This window comes from Eptesicus fuscus, chromosome 8 (assembly GCF_027574615.1).
Source record: "Eptesicus fuscus isolate TK198812 chromosome 8, DD_ASM_mEF_20220401, whole genome shotgun sequence".
In the NCBI taxonomy this organism is placed as follows: domain Eukaryota; kingdom Metazoa; phylum Chordata; class Mammalia; order Chiroptera; family Vespertilionidae; genus Eptesicus; species Eptesicus fuscus.
The window spans coordinates 4879421-4905483 of NC_072480.1; the positions used below are offsets into that span (position 1 = coordinate 4879421).

Sequence of the window (26063 nt, forward strand, 5' to 3'; positions counted from 1 at the left end):
TGAATTCCATGCCCAGCTTGACTCTCAAATTTCAAAACTTTATTATCCATTTGAAAATTTTGGATATCTAACAGACCAATTTTAACCAATTATGTTCATTCCTCTCTACCCTAAGACACTTCCCCCCACCCTCAACGTTCCCAAATACATGTAATAGATTCTTTTTTTAAATTCTTTATGGTTCAAAGTATTACATATGTCCCCTTTTGCCCCCATTGACCTCTCTCAGCCTGCTCCCAACCCCCAGCCCAGGCCTTCATTTGCCTACTGTCTGTGTCCATTGGTTTTAAACCAATGGACACAGACAGTAGGCAAATGAACTTGTATATATATATATACAACCAATGAACTTGTATATATATATATATATATATATATATATATATATATATACATACAAGTTCATTGGTTGATTTCTTCCCACCCAACCACTCTCCCCTGCCTTCCCTCTGAGGCTTGTCAGTCTGTTCAATGTTTCTATGTCTCTGGGTCTATTTTTGTTCATCAGTTTATGTTGTTCATTAGATTCCACATATGACTGAGATCATGTAATACTTATTTTTCTTTGACTGGCTTACTAGTATTTCACTTAGTATAATGTTCTCTAGGTCCATCCATGCTGTTGCAAATGGTAAGAGTTCTTTTGTTTTTACAGCAGCGTAGTATTCCACTGTGTAGATGTACCACAGTTTTTTAATCCACTCACCAGCTAATGGGCACTTAGGCTGTTTCCAAGTCTTAGCTATTGTAAATTACACTGCTATGAACATAGGGGTGCATATGTCCTTTTTGATTGGTGTTTCTGATTTCTTGGGATATATTCCTAGAAGTAGGGTCACTGAGTGAAATGGCAGCTCTATTTTTTATTTTTTGAGGAAACCCCATACTGTTCTCCACAGTGGCTGCACCAGTCTGCATTCCCACCAGCAGTGCACGAGGGTTCCCTTTTCTCCACATCCTCTCCAGCACTTGTCCTTTGTGGATTTGTTGATGATAGCCATTCTGACAGATGTCATTTTCATTTGCATCTCCCTGATAATAACAGACTTTGAGCATTTTTTTTTTTTTTACTTTGAATTCTTTGTCTGACAGGTTATGTGCCTCCATTTCATTAGTTGCTTTTCTGGCAATTCCACTTCCCCCCCCCCCTTTGGGGATTGTTTCTTTGTCTCCCCATTTTTGCTTTCCCTTTGTATTTGTTTCTGTGTCAAACTGCTATGCCACCCAGATTTTTTGGGGGGTGGTCCTATGGAGAAGGTGTTTTGTGGGACCCAGTGGTGTGGTCTCTCAGATCTCCTGAGCTGGCTGTTCTAGGAGAGCGCCTACGTGAGTTATTTGTGTTCTCCTGATGTAGTTGGGTCTTGAATGTTATTGTCCCTTTCTTGTATGGAGTCTCCTCAAACGTTATCTGATTATGTGACTCATTTCCAACCTCATCGTGCAAACTGTTGTGGATGTGCTGCTTGCTGCTCCAGGAAATCCACTGATCAACTGATCCAACACTTGTGTCTTCTCCACAGACCTTGGCCACAAGCAGGAGGGGTCAATCTGCCCTCTAAAATAGCCTTGTTAGCCGCATGTGGCTCAAGCCTGGTTCAGCAATGTTCCCCTGGCTCCCTGGGCTTCACCTCTGCCCTCCTTTACCTGTCAGCCAGCTGTCAATCTTCATCCCTCAAAAGTCTGTGTTTGGCAGGGCTTTAGGAGTGGGAGGTATTGTTTAGCTTTCAGAGAACATGGTGGGTGTATTTTCCTGCCCACCTGATTGCAGATGTCCTATTTGTGGGAAGGATCTCTTCTTTGACTTTCTGCCAGTGAGATTGGGTTTTGCTGGATTTTGCTCTGATGTTGCTGAATCTTGTCCCTTGGTGTATCTATCCTAGGCTCCTGGAAGCTTCTCTAGGGCAGGTACATGTGAGTCACTGTCCCTTTCTGGCCCTGGGCAGCCTGATTGAGGTCCAAGAGGTTGAAGGCCCTAGTAGTCCAGTGGTCAGGGACTCCTTAGCCCAGAGGCTGGGTCTGCCTTGAGTCTCACACCTTTATTGTCTCTGTTCTGAGTTATACTCCCTTCCCTGGATCTGGTCCCTTAGCCTGGGCACACACAGTTCCTCTGGTGTGCGACTTCCTGTGATGTCCGAAGCCAGCTGGTGTGCGACTCACTGTAAAGGCACGGCAAGGGTCCCTTGCGTGTTATGGCTGGTAAGCATCTCACCACGCATGTTGGGGTAGTGTCCAAGGCCAGTTTGGGTGGTGGTGAGCCTGTGCTCCTGGCTTCTGCTGCTTCCCCCTTCATGATGGCGTGGTTTCTGTGCCAGAGCCCTGCCATCCAGGGAGTGCCTGTGGCCATAGCAGGGGCTCCCTGTCTAGGAGAGCCCGATCTACCAGCCCAGAGATTCTTGTGAGAATTAACTGCCACACACACACACACACACACACACACACACACACACACACACCATACATGTCCCAACACTCCCCTCTCACTCTTTTACTCACTCACACTCTCTCCCTCACTGCCGTCGGCCAGCCCCCATGTTGGGATCCCTGTAATACTTCCTTAAATCACTTCTTCTCCAAGACTCAATCTTACTCCCCACAACTAGTCAATTATCACTGTCCTTCATAAATTATCTTCTAAGTGTTATTTGTAGCTGTTCTCTTCTCTTTCCTGTGACTACCAATTTAGTATAGTCTCTCAATCACTTCTGGTTTGGACAACAACAGCCTTTTACCTCAAGTCTTGGCATCCTAAAACTATAACCTATACAGTGGCCTGAACAATTTTCAAAAAATATATAAATTGGATCTTATCATTGTGATGCTTAAAATGCTTTACTGTCTCACTGTAGCCTTCAGGATAAAAATCCACATTCCTCCAGGCACAAAAAGCTCTCCAGGTAAGCGCCTCAGTCTCTGCTTCAGAGACTCCTCTGCTTCAAACTTTTCCATGAATAATTTAGGACTACAGTAATTTCACACAGGTGATATTTTACCAAATGATGTTTTCCACTCTCAGAACCAGCTCTTTAAGTCTTTCTAAATCTTGTGCTTATGCTTTCAGACTCAAGAGATAAAACACTTAGTCTAGGAGGGCTTTCAGAACCACATGGTGATCGAGGGCCCTGTTGTGTGTGTGTGTGTGTGTGTGTGTGTGTGTGTGTGTGTGTGTGTGTGTTTTAATATATTTTATTGAGTTTTTACAGAGAGGAAGAGAGAGGGATAGAGTTAGAAACATCGATGAGAGAGAAACATCGATCAGCTGCCTCCTGCACAACCCCTACTGGGGATGTGCCCGCAACCAAGGTACATGCCCTTGACCATAATCGAACCTGGGACCCTTCAGTCGACAGGCCAACGCTCTATCCACTGAGCCAAACCAGTTAGGGCTAGGGCCCTGTTTTTTAATGTAATCATGATTTCCTCTGTATATCTAGGGTTTCCCCCCTCTACCCCCATTATCTGCTCTTCCTCTAGACTATATCACTTCCTTGAAAAAAGGAACTTTAACCTTATGTGTATTGTCTTGTATATAGTATATATTGTGTATATATTTGTTTTCCTTAATCACATCCAACCTGAGCCAAGTTGGAATCTGACATCAAAGAATAAGAACAAATAGGTGTTTCCAGCTCTTATCTTTACTATGTGCAATGACTTTTTTTCCTGTTTGAATCTATTCTTATTGTTGAGAGTATTACAGGTGTCCCTTTTTTTACCCCCATTGCCCCCTCCACCCAGTTCCCACCACACCCCAGGCCTTCACCACCCTTTTGTCTGTGTCCATAGGTAAGATCTTTGATTAATCTCTTCCTGTCTCCCCTCCCCCTTTCCCTCTGAAATTCATCAGTCTGTTTCATGTTCCCATGTCTCTGGTTTTATTTTATTCACCACTTTATTTTGTTCATTAGATTTCTTGCTAGTTTATTTTGATTTTTAGATTCAAGTGTTGATAGATATGTATTTATTGCCATTTTATTTTTCATATTTTTGATCTTTTTCTTCTTCTTCTGCTTCCTAAAGATTACCTTTCAGCATCTCATGGTGATGAACTCCTTTAGCTTTTTCTTACCTGTGAATCTCTTTATCTGACCTTCCATTCTAAATGACAGCTTTGCTGGGTAGAGTAATCTTGCTTGTAGGTTCTTGCTATTCATCACTTTGAATATTTCTTGCCACTCCCTCTGGCCTGCAAAGTTTCTGTTGAGAAACCAGCTGACAGTCGTATGGGTGCTCCCTTGTAGGTAACTGACTGCTTTTCTCTTGCTGCTTTTAAGCTTCTCTTTGTGTTTAATCCTTGGCATTTTAATTATGATGTGTCTTGGTGCAGGCCTCTTTGGGTTACTCTTGTTTGGGACTCTCTGTACTTCCTGAACGTCTATTTCTTTCACCGTGTAGGAGAAGTTTTCAGTCATTATTTCTTCAAATAGGTTTTCAATATCTTGCTCTCTCTCCAATCTATTCTTTTCTCTTATATGTCATTTAAAAATAATCCTGGTAATAACCCACATAATTGATTTGCTAGGTTGCAACTTGGACTTAAAAAAACCACTGATATAACAGAATTAACAAGTGCTTCTTAAGTGATCATGATGTCTAGACCTTAGTTTCCATATCTTAAAATGAAGTATACCTAATTCATAGAGTTTTAAAGTTATCAGCCTGTAGCACTGTTTTCTCTCAACAAATGTAAACTAAGTCCCCAGCTTCATTTGCCAATGCACACTTAACTCTTTCACTACTTACCTATTTCATTAATCCCTCTTCTCCCCCTCTCCCCCCGCCAAAAGCTTGACTGTTCTAGAGACTCATTTTCACAGCCCAATATTATTTTTTTTTTAGAAATTTGTTGTGATATCTGATTAATATTCCTGCTTTATATACAAATTGAACTCGTATAGCACTGCAACTATACTTAACTGTTTATCTGTTAGTGACTTAAAAAAAAACAGAATTTTTGAAATAAAAAAAATAAATCATTGTGATCAGTCATCTTCTTCATTTTTTTTCTTTTCCCCCCTTTTTTTTTTGTTAATCCTCAGCAGAGGATATTTTTTCTTTCTTTTTTTAGAGAAAGTAGAAAGGAGGGGGAGAGAGAAAGGGAGGGAGGGAGGGAGGGAATGTGGAGGGAGGGAGGGAGAGAGATAGAGATGTGAGAGAGACACATTGATTGGTTGTCTCCCAAATGCTCCCTGACTGGGTTGGGACGGGAGGGGGGCGGGGGAACCTGAAACCCAAGTACTTGCCCTTAACCTGGAATCGAACCCTCAACTCTTCAGTGTGGGCGGGCCAATGCTCTAACTATTGAGCAGCATGGGCCAGGGCATGATCAGTCATCTTCTGATCAGTAAAACTGCCTAATAATTTTATCTGGAAAAAGATATTTAACAATATATAGACAGCAAACTCAGCCTGACTTTCCCTTCTTTTTGCTGATAAAAAGTTCTAGACTTAAACTTATTGGATGGATAATTTAAACTGATGGAGCATATTCTACTGTGATAATTACTTATAAATTGGTTGTAATGTAAATACTTATCCCTAATATTGACTGTTTTTGTTTAAGTACCTTCTTCTGCAGGCTATTATTCTGTCTCTATAGCCTCAAGCCATGGAAATAAAATAATTAAATAAAAATATTTTCAGTACAAAGGCAAACTTCTTTGTCCTTTGGTCTAGCACTTTTCAAAATATAGTGTAAAATTTGTTATTCCCCTAATGTTTGAATTAGTGCTAAAGTCCTTCAGAGAGCACCAGTGCCTTCATAAGTGTGGCAGTATTCGATGATGAATGCCTCACATCTCCTCTTCTCTATTTTGCTAATACCCACAATTTGGGAGTAGAAAAACAGTATGTTATCTCACATGTTTCCTCCAAGTGTGACAGACAAGATGTCCCATATATTTTCAATAGGGGATTAATATCCACATTCATATACTTTTTAAAAAGCATGGCACATGGAAGTTTAGTCCTACATACAGTGTAGAAGAGATATGTTCTATTGATAAGTTAGTTTATTTATTGCCCCTATTTTTCATTTGGGTAGTAAGTATGACAATACATCAGTAGAGTCATAGCTTTATGCAAAATTTTCCATATAGAGAAAAAAGTAAAATATGAAAATAAATATCATCTAGAATACTGTATTAGAAAAAAATAGACCTCAGCTTTGTAGTTTGTGAAACACAGCATAACAAAGGATGGCTTATTTTTAAAATAAAAAAAAAGATGTAAGAATGTTATAAATAATTTGCATCATGGTTGATGTCTAATACACATAGTTGAATGATGTCCTTTTATTATATTTTACATTTACATAGTTTGTTTAGCAGGGCTCCTGCTACAATTAAGAGTACCTTTAAAGTGTTTATAATTTTATAGACTACAGAATCCATGGTTGAAGGTGACAAACATTTTTGGAAATACAGAAAAATGGATACAGTGAAATATTTGCAGACTCTAAAGTGGTCTTGTAAAAATATTGTAAAAACAATGGATACAGGCTAAGAAGGTTAAATATTAAGGTGAAGCTTTTATTTGTTTTTACAACTCTTAGACTGAATTAAAAAGTTATATTAGAAATCTAAATATTTTGGCTTTTTAAGAAATGAGCATGTGCTTAATGTTGTTTCTAAGAGCTTTGTGAATTCTGTGTTTGAAGCTGAACATGAATCTTTGTGTATACTATTTATGACTGGCAAAGCAACTTCCTAATTCAAAGAGAGAGAAGAAAGACTTATAAAGATTCATAAGGCTTTTTCAACATCAAATAGCTTTTATTAAACAACATTTTGATGAGTTAAGTGTGAGTGAGTCAGGGACATATGGATTAAATTTCCCTTGAAATACACATGGGTTTAAAAATTAAGGGGAAAATCCTGAGCAAAGTGCATGTTAGACAATCCAGAATGTTTAAAAGACATTTTCCCCTAAATACAAATATCGAGTTGACCTAATTCTAGTTAGACTCTGTAACTAAAACAAAATAAAAATAAATTTGTAGGAATCTTTTTTAAAATAGTATTTTTCTTAAGGAAGGAATGTTCATTACCCATATTAGAATTACACTGCATGGAACAGGCTTAAGCAGACATGATCTGAGAGTTCATCTACTTCGATGAAACACTGAACTTATTCTCTTCCATAGGACTTAGTCTTCCATTCCATTAAACAATTACAATAAAAGCTTCCTGTGCAGCTCATATATATTTTTAAATAACAAATTTCTCTGGGAAAAAAAAAACCTCAGCTTTTAGAATTCTGTTGTTCCTGCAATTTCATTATATTTTTCTAGAATCTTGAGTGCTTCCTTCTTTGTATACTCTGTATGTTGTTTTATCCTCCTTTTTTAGCTCAGCTTTTTGGTAACGTTTAATTTATATGTAAAATGATTGCCTCTGGAATCTGGGAATTCCAAGTTAGAACATTTAAAGGCCTAAATTATATATCTGATCTTTTTTTATTTTTTTAAATTTTAATCCTCACCCAAGGACATGCTTAGCGAGAAGAAGGGAATAGAGGAAAGGATGGAGGGAGGGAGAGGGAGGAGGAGAAGGAATGGGAGAGAGAGAGGGAGAGGGAGAGGGAGAGGGAGAGGGAGAGGGAGAGCGAGAGAGAAACATCGATTGATTGCTTCTGTACACTTCCTGACTGGGGATCAAACCTGTAACCCAGGCATGTGCCCTGACCTGACTTGAACTAGCAACCTTTCTGTGCACAAGATGATGCTCAACTAACTGAGCCACTCTGGCCAGGCTCTATCTGATATTCTAATTGTCTAATATTCAGGTAGCCAAAACTTACTGGTTATTTCAGTCACTGAGAGGTAGTGGTAGCTGAGCTAATTCTCATGATGCTTTTTTTCTTGTAAGTGTCTGAGTTCCAGAACACTATCCTACCTAATAATAGACAAATATGCAAATTGACCATACCTCCACTACACCCAAGCCACGCCCACCAGCCAGCCAATCAGGGCGAGTATGCAAATAAACTCAACCAAGATGGCTACAGCCACTGAGAGCAAGGTTTCCCAGGCAACAGAAGGAAACAAGCTTTCCGCCTGCCCTTGACAGGCCTAAGCCTCCACTCAAGCTACAAAGTTTCAATTATAGAAGGTAAACAAATTCAAACAGAATGGCGGCAGCCACGGAGCTGGAGAGACCAGGCCAGGGTTGCCCGCGGTAATGGAGAAAGCAAAACTTTCCGCACACCCTGGCCGGGCCAAGGCCTCTGCTTAAGGCTACAAAGTTTCAATTATAGAAGGTGAATTAACTCAAACAGAAATGGCTGCCGGTGGAGCATGCAGGAGGCTTGGTTCCACTCCAGGCTACAAAGTTTCAATTGTGGAAGGAAATAAATTCCAGATACCAGTGCCTCCACTTGGGTCGCCAGGGGGCGTGGCTGGCCTGCAAACCACCACAGGCCCCTTGCCCAGGCCACCCCACGCCCCAAGGGAACCCCCACCCTTATCTGGGACACCCTTCAGGGCAAACCAGCTGGCCCCCACCCCTGTACCAGGCCTCTATCCTATCTAATAAAAGAGTACTATGCAGATTGATCATCACTGCAACACACAATATGTCTGCCCCCATGTGGTCAAAGATCCTGCCCCCATGTGGATACAAGATGGCCACCACAAGATGGCCAGCAGGGGAGGGAAGTTGGGAGGCACCGGCCTGCAAGGGAGGGAAGTTGGAGGCGATCCAACCCTGCAGTTAGGAGTGACCGGGCCGGCAGAGGAGGGAAGTTGGGGGCAAACAGCCTGGCAGGGGAGCAATTAGGCATCAATCAGGCTGGCAGTGGAGTGGTTAGGGGGTGATCAGGCTGGCAGGCAGAAGCGGTTAGGGGCAATCAGGAAGGCAGGCAGGCGAGCAGTTGGGAGCCAGCAGTCCTGGATTGTGAGAGGGATAACCAACTGCCCATTTAGGCCTGTGGGATCGGGCCTAAATGGGCAGTCAGACATCCCTTGAGAGGTCCCAGATTGGAGAGGGTACAGGCTGAGCTGAGGGACACCCCCCCCTCCATGCACGAATTTTGTGCACCGGGCCTCTAGTCTTATCTAATAAAGAGGGAATATGAAAACTGACTATCATGCCTTAACGGTCAAGATGGCTTTGCCCACAGAGGAGCCAGGGATTCCATAACACAACATGGCTGTGCCCACAGCAGAGGCCAAGTTCCCGTAACGAGCCTTAATGAGCAATCAGCAGGGACCTGAGGCTGCATGGCACTGGGCCGGGGCAGGGGACCTGGAGCTGTGCCCCCCGCCTGGTGGGGCTTGACAGGGGACCTCAGGCCGTGCACCCCGCCCATGGGGCTTGACAGGGGACCTCAGGCCGTGCACCCCGCCCATGGGGCTTGACAGGGGACCTCAGGCCACGCCCTCTGGCCCAGGCCAGGGGACCTCAAGGTGCACCCCCAGGCCGGGCTGGGGGACCTCAGGCCACGCCCCCCACCTGGTGGAGCTTAATGGGGATAGGGCTGGCCAGGTCTGGATCTAGCCCAATGGGCGTGAGGCTGGCTGGGTCTGGGTCTCGTGCGATTTTGAGGCGCACGTGGGTGGGCAGGAACTTGACTCTGGTTCCCGTGGCGCACCCCAGACTCTGACAGGAGGAAAATTTTCATATACATTTTACTAATTTTCTTTCATCTCTGACACTTCTATTATAGAGAAAGGGCAAATAGCAATATTAAAATATTCCCTCTAATTAATTCCCTTTTAATGTGCATGAGCTTCGTGCACCGGGTCACTTAGTCTATATATATAAAACCCTAATATGCAATAGAGCAAAAGGTCAAACAACCAAACAACCTAACAACCAGTCTCTATGACATGCGCTGACCACCAGGGGGCATGCACGGAACATGGTGGGTATTGGCAGCTGGCGGCAGAGCGTGGAACATGGAGGTCATTGGCCGTGGCGGGATGGTGGAGAAGGTGAGTGGGGGCACCAGACCTAGGCGGGGTGCAGGTTGCTGTCATCGGGGCGATCCTCTGGTGGTTACTAAAAATTCTTTGTTCCCACGCGCTGTGGTCCCGTCCGGCACTCGCACCTGCTGCTGGAGCCGCTGTTTGCACCCAGTGCCTGCGCCTGGCGCTGGCCCCAGTCGCTCCGTGCCGACAGCAGGTGCGAGTGGGGTCGGGGCCATCAGCTTGTGGGAGTGGCAGCGGCGGGAGAGGGGCTGCCGGCAGACAGGGGACTGGGGGTCCCGGAGGGAGGTGTCAGGTGGGGGCACGGAGGATGGGCCAAGACCTGCCCCTGTGCCCACCACAGCCTCATAGCCCACAGTTCCTTTCAAGGTGCACAGATTCATGCACTGGGCCCCTAGTATGTTAATGACAAGTACTAGTAAATGAGTTTGTGAATGCAGTCAAATAGAGATTTAGGGAGATAGGAATGGTCAACCATAAAAACAACAAATTCTAAGCACTAGTTACTGTGATGGACATGAAAGGTAAGCCATGTTGGGATTTTCAGGAGAACTTCTCATTGACTACATTCTGTTTCTCTTAGTAGACCTCCTTCTTCTATTTTTTTTTCTCATGTTCCTAAATTTACATATGGTATTTTTTTTCTGAGTTTCAGATTCCTGACTTGAGAGAGAGAGGTTTATAAATCTACCACTTTGAAAAACCTACATAAAAATCAAACTCTTATATTCTAACAATTTTCCCATGTTGCTAGTTCCTTATATTAATACTTTTTTTGAAATATTAAAATCCATTGGTTATAGAACTATCAAATGTCTTTTCCATCTGATAGAGAAACTATTTTGTGCCTCAGAGTCAAGGTGGTATCTTGACTTTAAGAGACATTTAATTAAAATGATACAATTCACAGAAAATGGGATGAAACAAAGATTAGCTTAACTTTAGGTGATCTTACCCTGGAAAAGTCAAGTGATCAGTAGAGTAATTATTTGAAATGTTTCAACTAGTATGAGCAGATGATCTGATAATTCAAGCACAAAATAAGTTTTGATTTGTCTTTTGTTTTATCTCAGTTCTCCAGTTTACCTATGTGAACTTTGTCAATGAAAAGCTTTTAAGAGCAGATTTCTTCATGATTCAAAGGTATGGTCACTACCCTTAAGGGATTTACAATTTAAAAGGAGGGAGAAAACACACAGAAAAGCATCTACAAAGCTTTAATGTGTCTTAAGAATGGTCTAATTAAAATTTAATGGGGTGGCTATAATAAAAAAATAATAATAACCAGCATTGTGAAGAATGTGGAAAATCTGGAGTCTCACACACTGCTGATAGGAATATAAAATGATGCAGCCACTTTAGAAAATAATCTAGCAGTTCATAAAAAGGGTAAGTATATAAAGTTATTATTTGACCCAGCAATTCCACACTTAGGTATATATTTGAGAAATAAAAATACATGTTTACATAAAATGTTGTACATGAATGTTCATGGCAGCATTAATCACAATAGCCAAAAGTTAAAAACAAACCAAAATGTCCATCAACTAATGAATGGATAAGCCAAATGTGGTGTAATGGAAAGTTATTTGCTATAAAATAAGACATACATGCTACAATATGGATGAACCTTGAAAACACTATGCTAAGTAAAAGAAACCAGTCACAAAAGACTACATATCATATGAAAAGACTACATTTATATGAAATATACCAAACAGGCAAATTCATGGAGACAGAAAGTACGTTAGTGGTGCTCCAGGGCTTTGTGGATGGGGAACAGAGAAACTGAGGGACTAGCCGAAGACTATATGGTTTCTTTTTGGGGTGGTAAAATGTTCTAAAATTATGGTAATAGTTTCATAACTGATAATCTACTAAAAATCATTAGGTTGTAGTACTTTATATGGGTCAGTTGTTTGGCATATGAAGTATATATCAATAAAGTTGTTACCAAAAAGATATTATGGGGTGATAATAATTGACTAGTGAATACTTCATAAAGTGATTTAGATTGCTCTTAAAATTGAGAAGAGATTTTGATGGGGGAGATAAGAAAGGGTATAGAACAGACATGTGTAAGGGATATTTTAGGTATAAAAAGAAATTTGGACATTAATGCAGCCCTGTAAAAAAACAACAACACTTTTATTTAACATTAAATAGATCAGTAGGTGGTTGGTAATAACAGCTTATATATATACTAGTGGCCCAGTGCACGAAATTCGTGCATGGGGTGGGGGAGATCACTCAGCCCAGCCTGCACCCTCTTGAAATCTGGGACCCCTCGGGGGATGTCCAACTGCCGGTTTAGGCCAGGTCCCCCAGAAATCCCTGCGGATTGGGCCTAAACCGGCAGTCAGACATCCCTCTCGCAATCCGGGACCGCTAGCCCCTAACTGCTTACCTGCCTGCCTGATCGCCCCTAACCACTCACTGGCCTGTCTGATTGCCCCTAACCGCTCGCTGGAGGTTGGCCAGCGGGGTGAGGGCCCGTGGTCATTCTAGTCTCTGGTCATTCTGGTCGTTCCACCATTTCGATCACTGGGCTTTTATTATATATATATAATAAATATATATAAATATACAAAAATATTTTTTCATAATTTAAAAAACTGACTTAAGTGTCAAATTAAATTAAATTGAGATTTTATATTAAAATCAGGTGAACTATACTAATGAATTTCAATGTTTTAATTAATAAAATATTTTAAGTAATAAATAAATAGTAAGTCAAAAATTTTATTTACATAAGGAAATTTAATCCCTAATTCACTTTGCTGAATCACTACAAACTAAAAAAAACACACCAAAGAATTAAAATAAACTGTTATTAATATTATAATTATTTATTTTCATACTTTTATGTTATAATATTAGCCATTTGCTACAATAAGTAATAAATTCAGCTATTCAGACTCACACACATATAACTTGCCTATTGAGAAGAATGCTTGGGAAGAAAGGGAACTAAAAGTGAAACAGGAAATTGTATGACATTTAAATCTTTAAAACGTTGTGGAATATTTATCTTTACTAGAACCAGAAAACTCTAAACAAAATGTAGGAAACACCCAAAGAGTCATTATTTAAATAAAATTGTGCTATAAATATGCTATCAGACTTTTTCTAACTTACCAGAATGATTTTGGGGAATACATATATAAAACTAAAATTAATTATTATGCATATTCATAGAGTTCTAAGTATAATATAATAAAACCAGCATAAAAGTTTAATTATAAACTGAGGATCTTGTTTTTACATCATTTTAGAAGATTCTTTAAGTATATACAGATACATATTTAAATATATGATTTTAGTTCAAACCATATACTTCTTAACTTTATGCAAGCTACTTAACCTCTCTTGGCCTCTATATCTTCATTTGTAAAATTAGGGTAACAATAGCATCTACTTCTACAGTGTGATTATTAAATAGGTTACTGCACATAAAAACCTTGAAACACTGAGTGGTTCCTATTAAGAAATGCTGGCTATTATTCTTTTCTCAAACTTTATTTCTATAATCAGAACTGATCCTATCTTTTAAACCAAAAAAAAAAAAACACCCCACAATCAATCTTAACTAAGTTGGCAATTTCCCTTATTTTTCTATTGTGATTATTAATTTTATACACATCTTTTATTATCTCCTGGATTTTGATTTGGAATTAGAGCTCCTGAGATGGCAAAGTTTTCTTTAGCCAGTTTAAATACACTATTGGGTCATTTACAATGATAAGAAAGACATTGCTTATCAAATTTTAATATCTGAGAAAAAACAATTATCAGCACAATTGTCAGAGCAACATCAAAAGTTACATATTTATGTGCTCTGAAACTTCATTAATAGCTAATTTTTTAAATCTAAGAATACTGGTTTGTAATTAACTTCTAAAATGATTTTTATGTGACATTCTCACTATCATGTCAGGCTAGATTCATAAACAGGCTTCAGCATTTATAGACTGAATCTGTCTATACGTATGTATTCTGTAGACTACCCCTGTGACCCTTACTTCTCTCTTCATAAAACATCCATCCATGCCCTGACTGGTGTGGCTCAGTTGTTGGAGCATTGGCCTGTGCAACAAAGGGTGGTGGGTTTGATTCCTGGTGAAGGGCACATGTCTGGATTTCAGGTTCAATGCCCTGGAGAGATCGGGAGGCAACCAATCAATGTGTCTCTCTCACATCAATGTTTTTCTCACTCTCTCCCCCCCTCCCTACTTCCTGTCCACACTCTCTAAAAATCAATGGAAAAGAATATCCTTGGATAGGATTAAAACAAAACAAAACAAAAATCCCCTACTGTTGTACTACATTTAAAGTTTAGGGTCACATTTGTAGACATCTCTTTTAAAAGTGAATACTGATTTTAGGAGAACCAAGATGGTTGAGTAGGTAAATGAGGTATTTGCTGCCTCCCACAAGTACATCAAAAATACAACTAAAGCCGAGACCGGTTTGGCTCAGTGGATAGAGCGTCGGTCTGCGGACTGAAGGGTCCCAGGTTCGATTCCGGTCAAGGGCATGTACCTTGGTTGCAGGCACATCCCCAGTGGGGGGTGTGCGAGAGGCGGCTGATCGATGATTCTCTCTCATCGATGTTTCTGACTCTCTATCCCTCTCTCTGTGAAAAATCAATAAAATATATTAAAAAAAAATACAACTAAAATATGGAACCACCATCATTTAGAACTGCCTGACAGCTGGCTGAATGGAAGACGTACAACTAGAAGAGTAAAGAGGGAAGCACAGTGAGACTAATAGGAGGGGTGGAGGTGTGGAACAGGCTGGTCCAACACCCACATGTGGCATTTTCTAATGGGAGGGATATCTCAGCTGCAGAGGCCTCCCATAAGGAGCCAGGGATCACAGTCACCCCCCACCCTCCACGCCTGGGGAACCAGTGCCAGGAAGAGAAGTCCCATAACTTTGGGCAACAAAATCCAGTGGGGATTGTGGCTGAGTGACACGAAGGCTGCTGGAGAGCCAGGCGGTTCCTCTTAAAGGGCCCACACATGAACTTACACAGGCATGCTCCCTTTGAGCTCCAGTGCTGGGGCAGTGGCTTGGCCAGATCCAGGGATATACAAGGAGGAAATAGATTGTCTGGCATCAGAGCAAAAACTTGGGGGTGGCTTTCTCTCAGACAGAGGTGCTCACAGGGGTCATTGTTCCTATGTTGAGACCTCCCCAGGTGCAGAGCTGACTGGCAGCCATATCTGAGTTTCCATAAGACTGGAGCACAATGCTCACTCTGCCCTAATTCCCTGAGATCCTCCCCCACTAGATTTGCAGCCACACCCAAGTAGTTTGTAGTGGCTTTTCCATATGAATGGCCTGTCCTTGTTCAGGCTTCAGACTTCCTTAAATCTCTCAAACAAGCAGCAGCTGGAGTCAGCATACCCATACTTATCAAATAAGAAGCCCCAAACCTGGCACTAGCAACAGTCTGCCTTGCTTCACAGCTTGGCCTCACTTGGGCACTTCCAAGCCCAACACAAATAACAGCCATCTGCAGATTGCTCTGTAGCTCTGCCAGGTGATCTCAGGAAGTGGCTGACTTTGTAACTCTTTGGAGGCCCTAGAGCCAGTGCACTCAGTGGACATACTAGATTAAAACTCTATGCATCCAAGAGTGACACACTCAAGGGGCAGACTCAGTGAGCACCAAAGCCCCACTGAAGCAAGTCCTATTTCATTTGGGGTGTCTCCTGTACAGCAGCCCTTCCACTGTAGTTGTAGCTGGTCTCCACAGCCAAATGGCCTGGAAGTCAATTCCTCCCAGTGATGCCAACAGCAATCAAGGCTCAACTACAACAAGACTGTGCACACAGCCCACACAGGGGCGCACCTAGAGTGCCATCTCGGGTGACTGGGGAGGCTGAGCCACTGGGCCCTATGGGACAGCTACTACGCAAGGCCACTCTACCAATTCCAGGAGACATAGCAGCTCTACCTAATACATAGAAACAAACACAGGGAAGCAGCCAAAATGTGGAGACAAAGAAACATGTCACAAATGAAAGAGCAGAAAAAAATCTCAAGAAAAAATACCAAATGAAATGGAAGCAAATAAAGTATTAGATACAGAGTTCAAAACAATAGTTATAAAGATGCTCAAGGATCTTAATGAGAGCTTCAAGGGACGTAGTGAGAATTTCAAGTGATAATGTCAAAGGTATGAAAAAGGACCAGTCAGAAATAAGGCATACACTAACTGAAATAATGATTTACAAGGATTCAACAGTAGAGCAGAGGGTTCTGAGAATCAAATAAAGGATTTGGAATATGAGGAAGCAAAAAATACCCAATCAGAAGAGCAAAAAGAAAAAAGAACCCAAAAATATGAAGATAGTGTAACAACATCAAGCATACCAATATTCACATTATGGGGTGCTAGAAGGAGAAGAGAGAGAGCAAGATATTGAAAAACTATTTGAAGAAATGATGACAGAAAACTTCCCCTACCTGGTGAAAGAAATAGACACACAAGTACAGGAAGTGCAGAGTCACAAACAAGAGGAACCCAAAGAGGACCACACCAAGACACATCATAATTAAAATGCCAAGGGCAAAAGACAAAGAGAGAATCTTAAAAGCAGCAAGAGAAAATCAGTTACCTACAAGGGAGCACCCATTTGATTTTCAGCTGATTTCTCAACAGAGACTTTGTAAGCCAGAACGGGGTGGCAAGAAATATTCAAAGTGATGAACAGCAAGGACCTACAACCAAGACTACTCTACCCAGCAAAGCTATCATTTAGAATTGAAGGTCAGATAAAGAGCTTCACAGACAAAAAGCTAAAGTAGTTTACCACCACCAAACCAGTATTACATGAAATGTTGAAGGGTATTCTTTAAAAAGATAAGAAGAATTAGAAGAAAAGAAGAAGGAGGAGGAGGAGGAAGAGGAGGAAGAAAAGGGAAAAACGATAAAAAATATGAAAAATAAAATGTCAATAAGTACATATCTATCAATAATTGAATCTAAAAATCAAAATAAACTAACAAGATATCTAATGAACAAAATAACTGGTGAATAAAATAGAATCAGAGGCATGAAAACATGGAACAGAATGAGGACTCTCAGAAGGAAAGGTGAAGGGTGGGGGGGGGGGCAGGAAGAGATTAACCAAAGAATGTATATGCATATGTGCATTACCTATGGACTCAGACAATAGGGTGGCGAGGCCTTGGGGCAGGGCAGGAACCGGGTGGAGGTGGGCAATGGAGGGAAAAGGAGGGGGCACATATAATATTCTCAACAATAAAGACTTTTAAAATTAATACAAAATTGTATTTTACACAGAGTAAAAATAAATAAAACTGAACACTATTACTAGGCAGAGAATCAATATTTTAGGACAGTTTATAAGATATTTTATATCTAAGGATTCCAAAAATAGTATGAATTAGGACTATGTAGATATGAATAGGATCAGATCTGTGCAAAGACAAATCTGTTTAAAATTTATAGAAGTTAGAGGAGTCTTGACAGAGTGAACTGGTAGAGATTCAATTTTTAAATAATTTATTTCAAGCATAGTTTCATTGTTCTTTAGGTATTTTAACTTAATGTTATTTTGGGAATTTTGTTTATAAGCATAAATTAATTTTAATAATCACTCTATTACCATTAGAGGAGAGAAATATAAAGGAGTTATTATACCTATAGTACTATTGGATTTTGCCTATAGTATTACTGGGAAGATCTTATCATAAGAAACTTCAAGGTACTGGCCAAACTTTTATCAAGTAATTAATTACCATTAGTGGGGATTAAGGATCAGAGAGTCTAAACTAAACTGTATAATTACTGAACATATTGAACATATATATGTAAATGAAGAATGGCAACACATTATCTAAAAAGATCAGGACTAATGTTTGTGAATTTTCTCTAGTTCTTCAGGATCAAGAATAAGACCAAGAAAAAACACACAAATCTGTGGGCAAAAGGAAATAATGTTTTTCATTTGCTTATATTTCCAAATGACCTCAAATAAAATCTCTGAACTATTAAAACAAATCAAGAAACTACAAAACCAAAAGTTGAATATTTATTTAGGAATTTGAGGCTAATCTGTGTTCCTAGATTTAATATTAGTTTTAAATAGAAAAAAATAGGTTTCATGAAACAGAAATGTTAATAACATAGGCATATCCAGGAACTGTTATTAGAATAACCTTATTAAACATTTTCTAGAAGAGGGAGAATAATGTACTATCTCTAATTTACAATTACCAGTAATATCATTTCTTCATAAAAGTAGAAGTCTCCAACTGGTAGAAATATCATTGGAGGCTTTCAATAGATATGCCAGATCATTTCCAGCACACCTCTGGACACAGGAGTGCTATTTTGTAAACTGAATGATGAATATAATTCTACTCCTTTATGATGAATATAATTCACCCCAATGTTGTATGGCCTGAAAATACAGAAGTGAGGTAGACTCAACCACTCTTTGAGACTCTCAAGCAGGAGTTTTTAACTTGAGATCTAGAATATGATTCCAGGGGTCAGTGAACCCACCTCCATGAAGCAACCTGTTTTCACAGGATTCTAAAACTGTTATGGGCCAACACTGTAAGATATCATGTCCCATCATGTCATTAGAAACTAGGTCCATTATTAAAATTCACATAATTGGGCATTATTCTAACCACTGGCACACACTTTTCCATCAGGAGATACATTTTAAATTCCGTAATCGTGTGACTATTATTTACAACAAATAAATAGAAGAAACACATTAAAAAATTTACCTGCAAGGTTATCAATTTCTTTTTCCTGTAGCAGACTGACTGCATCATCATCTCCTTCCAGCATAAGTTCTGTCTCTGCATTCTGATTCACTATTGCTTGACTTCTGAATGTTTTCTTTGACTTCACAACATCTTCTTCAGTGCCTAGTCACAAGTGAAATACAATAATTTAGGTCATTGTGATTGCTTTGTTTTCAATGAGTATTAGACACAATCTATTATTTTTCAAAATTATATGCTGTATTTACACACTACAAATATAGAGCACTTTTACATTCTTTATCTTGTTCAGTCTTCTAAATAATTGTGAGAAAGATGGTGTAATCTACCGGTACTACCCTTCTTTTACAGATGAGGCCACAGGCTGACAAAGCTACTCGTCTGTAGAGAAACCTAGGAGTTGGCTGGTGATAGAGAAAGGCATCTTGGGTTTCTAATATCACTGCACTTTCTATAAAAAATCTGTATCTCACCAAAAGCTTGGTTTTCTGATCCATAAAATCACACAATTTTACATAATTATACCTTTGAGTGAATTAGGTAATCAACTGGACAGATCTTTTAAAAATATAAATAGGTATGAAGAAATAAGAAAGCATTCACATCTGAAGGAAGATATGGTTGTTATTGGGAAGCTATAGAAAGGTGCAGTTAGGAATGATGCAGACATAAAATGTACTTCACAATAGCTATCTCTTTAGCAATTAATAAAATAATGGTTTTCTAAAGTGATATCCTGACTTTGTTACATAAAATAGTATAAATGACCAAAATCCAAACACACAAAAATAAGTCAGAAAAATGCAAATATAGCAAAGTTTACATAGCATTAGTAGGTCAATCAATATGAAGGTTAAAAATTAAAATGCATTTGAAACTCTCATGGATTTGACTGCTTAACAAATATTTCAATATTTTCATTCAAACACCTTCTTTGGAAGATGTCAATTAATATAAAATTACCTGAACTCCAAGTAAATTATATATATGAAATATCTCTACTTCATATCAATGTATTAGGATGTAGGTTTCAAGGAGCAGCATTAACTGAGAAAACACTGTCACATCTCATTTGGTGGACATATTCCTGAAAATGGAAGCTTAACAAATCACTCCTATATGGTGTTATTGTATTATAATTCTAGGGGATGTTATATTGTGTACACATGCAATTACTCTCCAAGTCCTGTCATACATTTGGTCAAAATTTTCGCCGTTTAACAATTAATAATATTTTTGGTCGATTTTCCCAAGCCCAATAGAGGACTTCTAACAACAGTCCATTAATACCTGTTGATATCTGCTCCACCATTTTCTTAGAAGTATGCACTATGAAACTTGCACTGTAAAACACTATTAGCCTTTTACTGCAGCTTGCACTTCTTTTTGTCAGCGACTCAGAGCCAATACTGATGCTAAAACATTAACAAATTGACTCAAAGTAGTCCAGAGAGGAGTAAAAACCACATGCTGAGGAACACAGTCATGTCACAATAGCACTGTAGAGTGTCACTGGCTGAGAGATAGTCTGTCATCCTAGCTCTTCCTGGATAGTAGTATTTAGAGAGCATGGTTAAAATATAGATTAACAGTATAAAGTAATTGACTGTTAAATATATATTTTGATAAATACTTCAGAGGCAAAAAAGTATCAATGCTACACTGTGGGCGAGGAGAATTAAATGGGTTATACTAGTATGTGCATTCTTCTTTCACTGGCCTATATACAATTCTTATTTCTGGAATAAAATCTGAGGATTGATTGCTGAATGGTCCAGAACCCTATCTCAATTTTATTTGGTTTTATTTGCTATAAAGCCAGCACAACAGTAATCTTCTGGGTGTTGCTATCTTTATAATATATTTGCTACTTTGGTAGTAACTTAATTGGAGAAATCCAGAGCTTCTATCATCTGAGAACAAAAGAGGCAAATCCAATGATTATTAACCAAGAAGTCTCTCTTGAGGTCTTTACTGTCATATTTTTACTAGACATCTTCAGCTGGATTTTCTTAATTACACATTTTCCTAATTGAACAAACCATCTCCTGCTTCTTCACCTCCTCCTATTTTCAACAACCCACTTACTGAAGCCACAAATGTCGAATTTATCCTGCAAGGTGACTGCCACTGTCCTGGCTCAAACCATCATCATTTGGCCTAGAGGTCTTCCGTAGCTCCCTCATTCACACCATCCTCCATGCTTTTGTCAGTGTGATTACTATACAACACAACTAGGTGAGGATATTTCACTGCGTAATATGGTTTATTAACTCTTTCAATCAACACAGAGAGCAAAAATTATACTTTTAGGATAAAGTCTAAACTCCTTAGCATGACTAATCAAGGTCTTTTATCTGCTTAATATCAATTTTGCATTATCTTTTATTACTCCCCCATAAACAATCCTGGGCCATTTATAGCTTCCAAAGTATGTCATGCTTTCTCAGAGCCCTTTACCTGGGCTTTTATTATTTCCTCTGTATGGTATGTTCCTTCCTTCTTCCTTTGTTTGGCTAATTCCTACTTGACCTTCAAAACTCACCTCCTTCAGGTACCTTTCCTAACTAACCCCTTTGTACTTTCACAATTTACACAGAACTCAGCCATACTATATAGGTGCTATCTGTTTTGTTTTCCTTCTGCACATTATAGACTACTTTCTTCCTTTTTTAAAAAACTTTTATTAGTACCTATTTTATGCTGAATTTACCTCCGAGCCATAAGATTTTGTTTCTTCAGTTTCTTCTGGTATACCTTTTTCTTCTGGGCAAGTTCCTCTCCTAATTTAGGAACAATCTGCTCTTTTTCAGTAAAGATCCTCTCAATGTGGCAGGGAAAGCTCATGTGTGGGTCAATCCACTCATAGGCTCTGTAAGTTCTGTGCTGCATCTTAGGAGCTTTGCTCAATGACCATGAATCTACATTTAAACCCTTAAGCTCCGCATTACTCTCTGCGTTTTTCAGCATGTGTAGCAAAAATTCAACACTCGTTTTGGAACACTGAATCTGTGTCCATCCCCACTGTTTGGCCTGGGAACACCTACCAATTCCACTATTGTAAGAACAGAGTGGCACACATTCTTCAGATACGTGGTGACTTTTCTCAGATACATTCCCTTGTTGGCCTAGGCAGTTTCTTGAGTGATCTTAAAGTGAACATGAAGATTTGAACCTCTTAATTTGCATAATTTTGTGGATTTTGGGGGATCAAGTGAATAGTGAACCATTTTCAGAAGTCACCTCAGGCAGCTTATGGGAAGAGGCCACTACAGACTGATTTCTGTGGTCTCAGTGCCTGCCACCAAGCAGGTGTGTCACAAACATTCGCTGAACTGAAGTTCAAGTCTACCCACCCTGTGTTCCATTCTCTAATTTTTTAAGGTAGGTTTTTGTGTTCTTTCCCTTATGCTGTCACCATACCTCATAAATCCTGCTACTGTAGTAGTTAGCGGTATTGTAATTGTTTGCTTATTATGCCCACATAGCCTGGAAGCTCTTGATGATTCTCAGTCCTTAGTGCACTGCCTGGCACCAAACAAGTCCTGATAAATATTGAATAAGTGAATAAACTGAGACATAAAAATTACCTCTGGCTATTTCTTAATCTGAAGATCCCAGGATATCTCAGTGATTCTTGGTGATTTGCCTTCAGATTGGGGGGAAATTCAACAATCTATGTATTTACACAAAAGGGAATTTGTTTCTTTATATAAAAGAGTAAAAAAAAGCCATTTATATACAAGTCAGCCTAATAAAGCAAGTTTTTCCTTGTATCACAACCATGTGTAATCTTTGTCATTAAAAAATCTTTACATAACTCATGTTATTAAAAATAAAACCAACTAATAAAAAATGAAGGCGAGCTCTGAAATGTATATTAAGCTTTTATGTTGATCCCCTCTAGTTTAAATCAGTAAAACAAATATGCCTTTAAAATATATATACTAAACTAATCCATATCAACACATTGAACTTATCATCCCTGTTGAAGTGTTATTAGTTTGCAGCCCAGTAAACTTCCTGATTTTTATGGTACTGCAGCAAACATTTATCTAAATTAAAGTGTATGAAGTGCAAAAGTGCTTTTCAATCACAATATCTTTTATGAATTAGAGCTTCATTCATCAAAATTACAGGCGAAAAGAGGTAAGGTCTCAGAGGGCTGCTCATTACAAGGCTTATAAACACTGTCCTTAGAAAGAATTGGTTTAACACCCAACAAATCAAAATCTGATTGGGAAGATAATTTATTTGAGATCATCTATCTTTAGAAGACATGTTGGATTGAGTGCACTTCTTGGCCTTTTTAGCCATTCATCAAGAAATTAACAAGCGAGTACCACAAACCACCAGAATGCCTTAGATTTGAAAATGTGAATTATGTGTAAAGCTGGATAGGATATAAATGTAACACTGTTTATATTTAGCTTTTATATGTTTAAAGTGAGATAAAAGCAATATTTTAGCTTTTACTAGTATATGCTTATTTTCTAAGGAAACATTAAAATGCCATAAAATTTGTAAGGTTTCAGAATTTTAAAAATGCCACCATATTATAGATTAATGAAGCCAGATGCAAAATTGCCCTTATTTTATTTTCCACATCATGTTACAAATAAATATAGGAAAGCACTGGATACACATTAGATTTTTCAGTAAAATATATTATGTTTGAAGCTCTGTATGAGTAAATGCTATCTAATATAGAGTACTATATTATATGAATCTACATAAAGCTCCTCTTTCATAAAAATTCTCTTAATAAACAAGGACCCATGTGAAACAAAGTACATTTTAAAAGTGAAATAACAAGACAACTAAGACATCTAGTCCTGTCACTATACACTAGTATTATCTATCTATACAAAAAGCCAGTGACGGTAACGGCCATAACAACCAGAATGACCAGTCGCTATGACGCCCACTGTGGCCACTGAACCAGCCTGATCAGGGGGTGGGGCCGGTCGGCCAACCTCGAGGCCCCTCCCCGCTGCCAGCCTGCCCCTGATCGGACTCTCCCACCCTGATCAAGAGCAGGGCTGGCTGGCCAAATGCCCCCTTCCTCCCCCCCAGCCAGCCCCGCCCCCGATCAGCCTGCCCCACCATGATAGGCCCACAGCCCCTCCCCGCAGCCAACCCGCCCCTGATCGCACCCCCACACCCCAATAGGAAGCGGGGATGGCTGGCTAACCTCCTGCAGCCCCTCCCCCTAGCCGCCCCACCCCTTATCATACCCCACACCCCAATAGGGGGCGGGGCTGGCCAGCCAACCTCCTGGAGCCCCTCCTCCTCCCAGCTCCACCCCAGATCAGCCCCCCCACCCCAGTCAGGGGTAGGGCCAGCCAGCCAACCACCCATGGACCCTACCCCAGGCCGCTGGCCCCTGATTGGCACGCCCTACCCCAATCAGGGGTGGGGCCCGCCAGCCAATCACCTGCAGCCCCTTCCCCCAGCCAGTCAGGCCCTGATCCCACCCTGATCGGGGTGGGCTGGCCGGCCAGCCTCCTACCATCCCCTCCTCCCAACAGGCCCAACCCTGATCTGCCCCGATTGGGGCCAGGCCGGCTGGACCCCACCCGTGCACGAATTCGTGCACTGGGCCTCTAGTTACTACTATAATTGTATTATTGTCATTTAAAATACTTCTGTTGTTATTTTAAATAAGTATAAGTTAAAATATAGACATGACAAACTAGAGACATTAACTTATCCTTATAATATTCAAAGAAAATATCTATAAGCAAAGTCTGGACAAACAAAAGTAAAGAAATTATTTTATTTATATGTCCATCATGTCTTTTTCCATTGATAAATATAAACAGTTCATGTAAACAAAAATGCTACATAGTAGTCATTTTCTCTTTAAGAAATTTTTCTATAGTCAACTTTAAAACATCTATACTAATAAAAAAAAAAGTATTTTATAACAAAAGGTAAGCCATAACTTACATAGGGTGTACCCCAAAAATATATACACACACTTTGAATAATTTTAAAGGCAGGGTTTATTAAAATATACTTTATTTTCAAAATTGAGCTACCAGCTGTTAAAGTGTGTATACATTTTTTGGGGACATCCTGTATGTGTGGCTAATGCACAAAGAGAAAAATAGAATAAACCCGTAACAGTTGGGATTAATCTTCTTCCTTCCACCATGCTGTTATAACACTGTTTATATTCACTACAATGCAATATAAGCCTTTAACTTCTCCACTAGATTGGATACTCCGTGCAGACAGCACATAGACAGGTGCCATAAGGTGTTTGTGAAATTGAAAATAGCTTACATTAAAAATTGTCCTCCCCAATAATTATATTATCCATTTAAAATATGATTAAATAAAATTAAATAAGCATAAATGTATTTGACACTCGGTTTTAATTTTGTATATGGGTATCTTAAGAATATAAAAACTTTTAATATCTTGGGTATTTGAAGGGAAAGAATTGCTTTCTCAACAAAGTTGATACCAAAATTTTATATACATGTAATGCATTTAATCCATACTTCTCTTCCATCATGGGAAGGAGACATACAGGATAAAAATTTAGTCTCATCTTAAATTTATCTAAATCTAAGATGTCAGGAAATCTGATAGTTTCTAAACATCTGGAAACCAGTTCATAAGATGACAATCTTTTCTGAACAAGTTCTTTATAATATCTACCATTCTATAATATATTTTAGCTTTTAAAAAGTATTTTGACAAAATTATCCCTATATGGTATAAGATAAAATGCTAAACTTCATTTTCAAACCTACTTTCTTTTAGAAGTATTAATGACATATGAATACTTTGGGGAATTGTAAAGATAACTTTTTCTCATTAAAACTCAAATCAGAGCAATAAATACCTTTACAAAACAGTACTTTTAGTAACTCTAATGATATTATTTAATGTTAATTAAAAGGAAAGAATTTTAAGATCAATATACCTTTCAACTAATTACATTAGACATGGTGACATGGTCTCATCTATCAATATATATAAAAGGCTAAGTAACCGACCGTATGTACATCCGACCATCTGACCATCCAACCAGCCGGTACATATAATGCGCACTGGCAGTCTATAATAATAAAAGCGTAATATGCTAATTAGACCAGACAGCCAAACAACCTTCCAGATGAAGTTGGGGCTACAAGGGCTGAGGCAGCTGCTGCAGCTGTGAGGGCCAAGTCCCTTGCACAAGTTTTGTGCATCAGGCCTCTAGTTTAAAAATAAATGTTGACTCACGCATGCGAGATACATATAAAGCTCTCACTGTTGCCAATTGCATGCTTGTCTTTCGATCTGTCATTGTCGATTATGAATTTGGTTGACACTTCTATTATAGAGAAAGGGTGAACAG

At 39.4% G+C, this 26063-nt stretch overlaps 1 protein-coding gene across 2 annotated transcripts in view; it reads right to left on the minus strand.

The window, feature by feature from the left end:
- Nucleotides 1–26063, minus strand: part of NBEA (neurobeachin) — an 896160-nt gene that overhangs the window by 289633 nt on the left and 580464 nt on the right. For both annotated transcript variants that reach the window (XM_028135810.2, XM_008158996.3), the window contains exon 40: nucleotides 18707–18850. In XM_028135810.2, coding sequence (XP_027991611.2) covers nucleotides 18707–18850 — 144 coding nt within the window. The remainder of the gene's footprint in view (nucleotides 1–18706; nucleotides 18851–26063) is intronic.